At 35.6% G+C, this 10,617-nt stretch overlaps 1 protein-coding gene across 1 annotated transcript in view; it reads left to right on the forward strand.

Annotated features, from left to right (window-relative positions):
* Positions 1-9,721, forward strand: part of MTO1 (mitochondrial tRNA translation optimization 1) — a 31,916-nt gene extending 22,195 nt beyond the window's left edge. The window contains exons 10-12 of the mRNA XM_007484198.3: positions 4,879-4,997; positions 6,722-6,882; positions 8,828-9,721. Of these exons, the coding sequence (XP_007484260.1) occupies positions 4,879-4,997; positions 6,722-6,882; positions 8,828-8,989 (442 nt within the window). The 3' untranslated portion in view covers positions 8,990-9,721. The remainder of the gene's footprint in view (positions 1-4,878; positions 4,998-6,721; positions 6,883-8,827) is intronic.
* Positions 9,722-10,617: the final 896 nt, after the last annotated feature.

Below are 10,617 nucleotides of genomic sequence, written 5' to 3' on the forward strand. Positions count from 1 at the left end.
TCTCAATAAACCTATATTTCTTTTTGGTTCAGAGAGTTGGTTATATTTTTTCTGTTTCAGCTAATAAATTTTCACTACAATTGGGAGATGGCTCCTATTTCCATAAATTTGACAAAGTTTTCTCTATATTTTAGATATGAGACCTCTATCTGAGAGACTATAATTTTTTCCCAATATTATGCTTTCCTTCTAATCTTGGCAACATTTGTTTTATTTGTACAAAAACTTTTCAATTTAATGTATTCAAAATTATCCATTTTACATCTCACAATGCTCTTTATCTCTTTTTCTTACTTATGAATTGTTCTCCTATACTTAAATCGGATCAGTAAATATGCTCCCTGTTCTCCTAATTTACTTATGATATCTTCTTTTATGTGTAGATCTTGAATCCATTTTGATCTTATTTTAATGGATGGGGTAAGATATTGGTATATACCTAGTTTCTGTCAAACTACTTTCCAGTTGTTCCAGAAATTTTTATTAAATAGCAGTTTCTTTTCCCCAAAGCCTGGATCTATATTTTTGTCAAATAAAAAAGTTACTATACTCTGTTCTGTTCTACCTTTCTGTTTCTTAGGCAGTACCAGAGATTTTTGATAATTACCAATTATTCATTCTAATACAGTTTGAAGTCCAGTACTGCTAAACATCCTTCTTTTACATTTTTAATTAATTCTTTTGTTAGTCTTAATCTTTAGTCCTACCAAATGAATTTTGTTATTATGTTTTTTAACTCAATAAGATAATTTTTTGACAATTTGATTGGAATGACCCATTCATGAGCAATTTATATTCTCCAGTTATTTAGAGCTGACTTTGTGTAAAAAGTGTTTTATAATTATGTTCAAATAGTTCCCTTGTTTTGGCAGGTATACTCCCAGGTATTTTATTCTATCTGTGGTCATTTTAAATGGAGTATCTCTTTGTCTCTTCTTATAATACTCTGATACTAATAAAAATGCTGATAATTTACGTGTTTTTATTTTATATGCTTCTACTACCTTTTCTGCTGAGGGTTCCAGCACACCCAGATTTGCAACCTCACAGTCATCCTTGAATCTTGAGTCAGGAAGCCCCTAGTTCAAATTCAGCCTCACACACTTTCTACCTGGGTGACTCTGGGCAAGTTACTTAATTTGCTCCCAATTCCTCAACTATAAAATGTGGATAATAACCACCTACCTCACAGAGTTGCTGTGAGGATCAAATTGTAATAGAGCCAGAGTATAATTTTATCTGTCAGAGTATGGAATTTGCTTTTTACTTTAGAGGTAATGTTGAAGTTTTTTAATAGGGAAGTGACATGGTCAGGACTAAGATTTAGGAAGATTATTTTGGCAACTGTGTGGATAATGGTTTTGAGACAGACTAAAACTGTAAGTTGTATCTTAATAGGGCAAAAGTTGGTCATTTATAATTATTCATGTTTGGTTTCCAATTTTTATGTTGTTATTGTTTACATTTATATTGATGTAGTTATTGTGTATCATTTTCTTGGTTCTGGTTTCTTCACCATGTATCAGTTCATAAAAGTCTTCCCATGTTTCTGAATATGCTATCTGTCATTTTCTATAGTGCTATAATTAATATTATATTACATTCTAGGTGTTTCACAGTTGATGGACATCCACTTTGTTTTTAGACCTTTGCTAACGCACAAAATCCAGCCTGTCATTTCAAAACTTGTTCCACAGTATACCACTTAACATGCTCTGTATTCCTGCCATATCAGTCTGCTTGCTATTTCTCTGCCCTTGGAATCCCCTCTGATTCCCCTGAGCCTTTTAACAAACTACCTCACACTTTGGAGACCTCAATTTACTTTAAGCTCCACCGCTGCCCTCTGTGGGAAGCCTTTCCTAGCCTTCTCCCCCTCTCCCCCCCATGATCTGTGCTCTCTCCTCCCTCAGATTGCCTTGTATTTAACTCCCATGTTTATAAATTGTATCATCCTGGTAGAATGTGAATTTAAGGGCAGAGATTGAAGTGTCTCCAGTATCATCAGTAAAGTGCCAGAGTGCTGGAGGAGCTTAATATTAATATTCAAGAAATTAAATTTGTTAAATTCAGTTATTCTATACTAGTTTCCACTTAGAAAACCACCCCTGGGTGTTGCCCAGGCATTCATTGCCTTTTGCCTAGTCTCCATGCATCCAGGCCATCTGCCCCTCTCCACGTAGCCACCATATTGATATTCCTCCAGGGAAAATCTGATGGTGTCACAGCCCTGCTCAAAAGCTTTACAGGGCCCCCCCTCTTTGCCTTTACAATAAAATGTAAGCTCCTCTGGTTTTTGGTTTGTTTTTTTTTTTTACATCCTTCTGTCTTAGAATCAGTACTTTGTATTGTGTATATCCAAGGGAAAAAAAAATACCAGTAAGGACTAGGCAATGGGGGTCAAGTGACATGCTCAGGGTCACACAGCTAGGAAGTGTCTGAGGTCATATTTGAACCCAGGACCTCCTGTCTCTGGGCCTGGCTCTCAATCCATTAAACCACCTAGCTGCCTCCTCCAGTTTTTAAAGCCCTTTACAATCTATTACTGACCTTTCCAGGATAGTCACATATTATTCCCACACTATACACTCCCACCAAATTAACTAACTTGATATTCCCTATATTCCATTCCATGTGCTGTATTGACATTCCATGAGCTATTTGCCAAGAGATGCCTGGCCATCTCCCCTTTTGAAAGTGGAAATTGAAAAGATGTCCATCAGTTCGGGAATGGCTAAACAAATTGTGATACATGATGGCAATGGAATACTATTATGCTATGAAAAATGACAAACAGGATGACTTCAGTAAAAGCTGGAAAGACTTTCATGGACTGATGCAGAGTGAAATAAGCAGAACCAGGATATCGTTGTACATAGTAACTAACTGTAATAGAATGATCTCAGACAGTTTGGAAGGGCTCCTGACAAAGAATGCTGTCCACCTCTAGAGAAAGAACTGGTGGAGTTGGATGCAGATCCAAGCATACTATTTTTCACATTATTTATAGTTTTATTTTGGGGACTTTGACCTGTTATGGGTCAATATGGAAATATGTTTTGCTTGATAATATGTATACCTCAGATCAAATTGCTTACTGTCTCCAAGAAGGGAGAGGGAGGGAGACAATTTGAATCATAATAGTTCCAGAAAATATATGTTGAAAATTGTTGTTTGGCCAATCTCAGCAATGCAATGATTTGGGAAAACTTGAAAGACTTAGGATGATGAATGCTATCCATTTCTAGAGAAAGAACTGTTGGAGTCATCTTTCATATCAGAATATATTTATGATTTTGTTTTGGTGTTTTCGTTATATATGACTTGGATCTTACAACAATGACCAATATGGAAGTATATTTTGCATGACAATCAAAAATTAAAAATTTAATTGTAATTACATGTAATTGAGAAAATAAAATATCTTTGAATAAAAAAAAATTCAGAGAAAAATAGATAGTTAAAAAAAGAAAGTGCCTGGAATGCTCTCCCTCCTTACCTCCTTTTATTTTAAAATAAATTTTTATTGATATTTTGTTTTTACATCAAGATTTCTTCCTATATCTCTCCTTATCCCAGAGAACCATTTCTTATAACAAAGAATTTACTTTAAAAGGGGGAGTGGGCAGGGAATTCAACAAAACTGAGCATTACATTAAAAAAAAATCTGATTTTACATGCAATATTTCACACCTATGACTCCATCTCCCTCCATTTTTATAGAGAAAAAAGGTAAGATGTCCTCTCATATCTTTTCTTTAGGATCAAGCTTGTTCTTTGTAATTTCACAACAATAATTTTCACATATTTTATGTTGGTTCTTCTGGCTCTGCTTACTTTAGTTTATATCATCAGTTTATGTTGCTTTTGCATGCATTCTCTATTCATTATTTATTATGGTACAATAATAGTACCTCTGTGTCTTAGAATCCTTGACTGAGGCTCAGCTCAAGTGCCATCCCCTTCAAGCATTCTCTCCTGGTTCCCATATGTTTATTTTTGTATATATGCTAAGAGGCAATGTGACATTGTGGATAGAGAAACATCCCTAGATGAAAGACTTGGATTCGAGTCCTAACTCTTGCCCACATTGGCTGTGTGACTGGGCAAGTCATTTAACCTCTCAGTGCTACACCTCTTTGTAGCTACAAATTACAGAGAAGGTAACTACTTGGTGTAGGTAAATAGAGCTCTCTGTATCAATGAAAGCATAGGTCTATTCCTTGTATCCTGACTCCAAATCTAAGTTCACTTACACTTATGCTTAGCATAGAGTAAACATTGTAATAAGTGCTTATCGATTGAATATTTAAAATAGAATTAAATGAGCCACAGCTTATTTCTCCATAGAATGTTCATCCTAAGGTGAATAATGCTATTATGAATATATAGTAACATAGTCAACATTGAATTTTAATGGAATAAGAATGTTGTACTGTTGTTCTTTGTGTTTTATTTCATTTTCCATCCAAAGGATGGAGGGAAGATTAAGTGGGATGGGAAGAAGAGTTAGAGCAATCATAGAAAGGAACTCCAGAGATAAGGACAATGGAGAACAGACTAGACCTGTACAGTAATGGATTTGTCAAAACCTGCTACTTTGTTTCATTTTCTCCTAAAAGAACCTCTCTGCTTTCATTCAGTCTGGCTGCTTTCAAAGACAGACTTATTTGGTTCCTCCAATCAGTTGCATTTGTTTGTTGTATATGATTCTTCTAAGTGGGAAAAAAGTTTTTCTAAAATTTGTTTGAGTTGAAGAAAATAAAATTATGGAATTTTTTGCAATATAATTCTTTCCACAGAGAGTTTTGTGGACTCTTTCATGTGCTCCATGTGATTTGTGATTCCCTCATTTAGTAAACCTTTTGGTATTTGTAGTGCTCTGGACATGTTGAAATATGAAGAAGTTGACATGACAGTGTTAGCAAAGGTTCTTCCAGAACCCTTGAAAAAGTTTGCTGAATGTCAAGAACTAATGAACAGGCTGAAAATAGAAGGTAAAGTATGTTTCTCATTTTCTTAGACTCTTTGAGGGCAGAAACAATTTCACTTTTGCCTTTGTTTCCCCAGCACCTGGCCCAATTCCTAGCAACAGGTATTTAATAAATTCTTATTGACGGAAGACAACTTCCAGTCATGGTTATTCTTCCTACAACCTTACAAGGTGTTGTGATTCACTGGTATTAATTTAGGATGGCCCAGTTTAATATGATAATATAACAAATCTAAAACTCACTTAAGCTGTTTATGTTACATTCAGCAAACTTGGCCATTGATATACTGCTAGATCTCAGTGTACCTCTACATAAAATATTCGCTGTTCAAAATGTTGAGAATCGTTAAAAAAAATAGCTGCTCTCCACATAAAGGTTGGGGACTCCCAGTGCCATGTTATGTGAAGCTATCATTTACCAACCTATCACTGGATTAAGTTTAGCTGTTATCTTCTCCAAATCTCTCATTTTAGGTTATTGCAGTAGTCTAGGACAGAAGTGATGAAAACCACCCCCAGGAAAATCCTGGGGCCAATAAGGCTCAGTGAATGAGCCAAAACCAGATTTCAAATCTAGTATTCCCCTACATACTGCTTCTAGATCCCAAGGGAAATCTTAGTAAGTCACTTCTTTTCCCTTAATTACATTTATACATCTCTCTCTCTCTCTCTCTCTATCTCTCTCTCTCTCTCTCTCTCTTACCTCAAGGCAGATTAGTGATAGGGACATATAATATTCAAACTTTTAAAACTTGATTATAACATCAGTGCACTAGTCATTATTAACAAGAATAATTTCATGGCTTTTCACAGTCCCTCCTCCCAAATGTTATTTCTATACCCACATAGGCTGTAAGGGACCTTAGAGGTGAAGTTTTGGGAGATGATTTCTCTTCTTTGCATAAAAGGGATTTATGTGCCATTAAATTGAACTTAATAGAAGGTTTTCCAAATTTATACTTCCAGGAGAAAATGGTCCTTCCTATGACAAGCTATTTGAGTATGCAGCTTTTCCATCAATATTTTCCATTCTAAGCTTTTTGTTTCTAGACTCATAATTGATTCAATATTTTTTCCCAGACCAGGAGAAAATCAGTTAATTCACTGCCACCACTAGATGTTTCTAGCTGAGAGTTTGTCTTTTCCCATCCCAATATTCAATTTCAGAAATGGTCTAGTTACTAGCCCCTTTCCCCTACTGTCTCTGTAACAGTAAAAAGTTCTTTTAATTCAGTTTTATTTTCCAAACTGTGTTCAATTATGTCTAGCACTTAAGACAGTTACTGGTAGCACATAGTGTGGGCACTTAATAAATGATGATTGATTAGATGATTCGGAGCTTCAAGAATGTATATATGTTAGCTGTTAATGTAAAATTTGGACTGTGACATTAAAGCTGTTAATTAAAAGTAATTGGTGAATTATCCCTTAGCACCACCTTCAGAAATCTTTACTAGGAATAGGTAGGTCTCACTCACCAGAAACTCATTTTAGGACTATTTTGTATGGGTTGTTATTGGTAAAAACAATGATTCATAGTAAAGCTCAAGGTTTTGAAATATAAATTGAGGGATTGAGTATAGAAACAAGCATTTTCATTTAGCATAAAATGTATTTTTAGAAATCTTTGTGTAATTTTCATTCTGATTCTTCTTAAATGATGGCGACATGCAGAATATCTATAATAGCTGGACATAATGTAACTTTTCTATTTCTCTTCTTCACCAGCCACTTATGAATTAAGCCTGATTCTTCAACAACAGGAAATAGAGGAAGTTCAACGAGATGAAGCCCTTCAGCTCCCGGAAGATCTGGATTACTTGACTATCAGAGATGTTTCCTTGTCCAATGAAGTTCGAGAGAAGCTACATTCCAGTCGTCCACAGACAGTAAGTGACATGTGAAGGGACTCTGGTATGTATGTGGAAATAGCTTAAATTTTGTCATGAATATCAGGATGTCTTGGGCCATGTCACATTCCAAATTCTGGCCCCAGGTTTCTGTTGAGTTCCTTTATCTTTGTATGGCAGAGTCTTAAACAAAGAATTTCTAGTCAAGAATTATGACCCAAGAAGGATATTTATCAAGTACCAACAGTGTTATGTGCCTTCTTTTCAAAATGTTTGTATTCAGGGCCTAAAAGAAATCAAAAGAGAAGGTGTAGTGGGAAAAATACCAGCCCTTTGCATGGCCTACTAAAGTTCTCTGGCCATTTATAAAACAAGAGGTTTGAACTTCCCCTCTAAGGTCTCTTACGGCTTTAATTGCTGTGATCTTATATGGGTATAGAAATATTATTTGAGAGGAGGGACTGTGAAAAGGCATGAAATTATTCTTGGTAATAATCACTGATTAGTAATTTCAGATGAAGGGTAGCATACGGTAGTAGAAAGGAGCTGGGACCGCAGAGGCAAGAAGACCTGGATGAATGATGGTCCTATTTCCCAGATATATGGGCGTTGTGACTTTAGGCAAGTACCTTGATCTCCAAGTGTCCCCAAGAGCCGCCTATGCCAGCAAAATCACAGGTTTTATCCCCTTCACCTTTTTCTTCCTCCACACACAAAAAATCACTGAAATTGGGCATTATTTAATATACATTGCATAGCCTTTCTGTTGGTGTGAAACTCAAATAGAAACTGACTTAGAAAACCTAATATTATCTGTTGTATTATATCTTTATTTATTTTGTTAAATGTTTCCCAGGTACATTTTAATGCGATTTAGGAGTATTGTGGGTGGTTTGGGGACTGCCCCAATCAGCTGCTGTAGAGAATATTTGCCACAGGCAGACTTTTTTTCCTTAGCTTACTGAAAGAGGGAATATATGAGGTATGCTAGAGTGGTGAATTTTTATAAATGTTGGCACTGCCAGTGCTGTAGATTTTGTGAACTGACAACATTTTCTGCGGATATGATGTTTTCTAATCTATCTACTAGATTATTTAGATTTAGCATTGCATAGCGTCTTGCTTCAAATAATTTAAAATTGCTTAGATATTCTTGACAGAGCAAGATGAAGAACATTAGTGCTTCTAAACCCACCCTCACTGCTCTATCTTTCATATTATATGCAGAAACAACTGCCTAATCCTAGTTCAGATCTTTTCATGTGGTCATTTATTTTTCTATAAAATAAAATCTATATTTCTATAATTTCTATAAACTATAAATGCTTATTTAAGTTTTATCTAGCTAATTTTGCAAGTGTTTAAGTGTTAGGTTGTTTGTTTATTTTTAAATCCTTACCTTGATTTCAAGGCAAAAGGTAAGGGCTAGGCAATGGGAGTTAAGTGACTTGCCCAGGGTCACACAGCTAGGAAGAGTCTGAGGCCAGATTTGAACCCAGGACCTCCTGTCTCTGGACCTGACTCAATTCACCTAGCTTCTCCCTAAGTGTTAGGTATTATTGTTAGGAAATTCATTTACCATATTTTCACTGCTACATTATTAGTATTTGTTATAATGGCCTCTAAGCAACCAATTAATTGTACATGTTTGGGATTCTTTAGTTGGTAGTACTCATTTTCACAACAGAATTAGAGATATTAATAGAGCCTCAGGCCTGGAATCAGGAAAACCCATGTTCAAATCCAACCTTACACACTAGCTCTGTGACCCTGAACAAGTCACTTAATCTCTTTCTGCTTCACTTTCCTCATCTATAAATTGAAGATAATAGAACCTCCCTCCTAGAGTTGTTATGAAGACTAAACAAAACAGTATTTAATATTATATATTATTCACCATTAATCCTAATAAATACTTTACAGATGTTAAAGCATAGCAATTATGATGATGGCTTTGTATTTATTTAGTTTTTTCATTTCTTAGATTGGAGCTGCTAGTCGAATACCTGGGATGACTCCTGCTGCCATTTTAAATCTTCTCAGATTTGTAAAGACTACCCAGCAAAAAGAAGAATCTGTAGATAAACTCTCTCTAAGTGGTCAGCACTTAAGTGAAACAGACCGACTTCAAAAGATAGAGTTATGATACTTTATTTATAGAAGAATTTCTGAAAGACTGCTAACGCGTTTCTTAAAGGAAAACATAAGAACCAATGTCTAACAGCTATCAAAGGGTAATGTATATGCCCTATTAGATCACTGTGGGATCATTTCAATAGAAGAACTAAAAAGTATCCTTTCAGGTAACTTGGATTATGGTTTTGAAGAGATAGTTAAGAAGAAACTATTCAAGAAAATTGGAAAGTCATGTATGAATCAATTCAAGGGGAAGTGAGGAGAACAATTTATACAATGACAACAGCATTATAGAGGAAAAAACTTTGAAAAACATGAGAATTCTGCTCAAGGCAATGATGGACCATGATTCCAGAGGAATGAAGATGAAGCATGTTACCCACTTTTTTTAACAGAATGATGGACTGAAAATAGGTAATGAGATATGCATTTTTGAACATTAGCCCCATGAAGGAACTTGTCTTCGCTATTTAAAAGGTTTGGGTTGTCTTTTTGTTTGTTCAGTAGAGGGAGTTTTAATCGGGAAGGAGAGAATCAGTGCTCAAATTAATAAAAGTGGAAAAAGTGAAGGAATTATTCATTCAGTATTGATTTCAAAATCTTGAATTAGATGAACCAATTTACTTGACCTCTAAATCCTATGTCCAATTTAGTAGTGGTGTGACAAATCCAAAGTTGGTTTCACTGGGTAAATTTTATCAAGAAGAAGACTAAAATAAAAATCTGAATCTTTCCAACTTTATGAAGTACAGCATCTTTTGAATTTTCAAGCTAGACAAAAAGGCAGTTTCAGCAGGGGCATCTGGGTAGCTCAGTGGATTGAGAACCAGGCCTAGAGATGGGAGGGCCTAGGTTCAAGTCTGGCCTCAGACACTTCTTGGCTGTGTGACCTTGGTCAAGTCACTTGACCTCCATTGCCTAGCCCTTACCACTCTTCTGCCTTGGAGCCAATACACAGTATTGATTCCAAGATGGAAGGGAAGGGTTTAAAAAAAAAAGGCAGTTTCAAAATCACCAGAAAACTTGGAATTTGAATCTTAAACCACTAACAGAAAGCACTGATGTGAATTCAAGTGGTATCATGTGACTAGAAGAGACAAAATTGATCTCTTTTCTCTCAAAAGAAAAAGACATAACTAAATAGCATAACAAGAAACGAGAAATGTTCTTCCTCCCTTGCTATCCGCATAAGGTTATGCTCTGCCACAAATTCACATATCACTGGTGGGACAGAGAACATAACAGGGTAACTTAATATCCTATGGCTGTATCTCAACGGGGGCTCCTCTCTGCCTATACTGCTGCTGCTGCTAAGAAAAGTCGGTCTTTCAAGTGACTTTCTAAATAGACTCCTTATCCAGGATTTATCATATTCCTGTTCTGTGTGTAGCACACCTTAGGAGCTACTACTGAGCATTTACTTTTCCTTTTAGGCTAGGAGACCAGAAATCACTGTGATGATTATTAATTTCTCTTAAAATATAATATCCGTATTAGGCCATCTTAAAGAGGGAAACATTTGCTCTTTTGTAATAGACTTTTTTTCCCTAAGAAAATGCCAATTTCATTATTTCTTAGCATGAGAAACTAAAGCAAAGTTGCCAGCAACAACTGTCTCTGTTAATCATACATTTGACC

The sequence above is a fragment of the Monodelphis domestica genome, chromosome 2 (assembly GCF_027887165.1).
Source record: "Monodelphis domestica isolate mMonDom1 chromosome 2, mMonDom1.pri, whole genome shotgun sequence".
In the NCBI taxonomy this organism is placed as follows: domain Eukaryota; kingdom Metazoa; phylum Chordata; class Mammalia; order Didelphimorphia; family Didelphidae; genus Monodelphis; species Monodelphis domestica.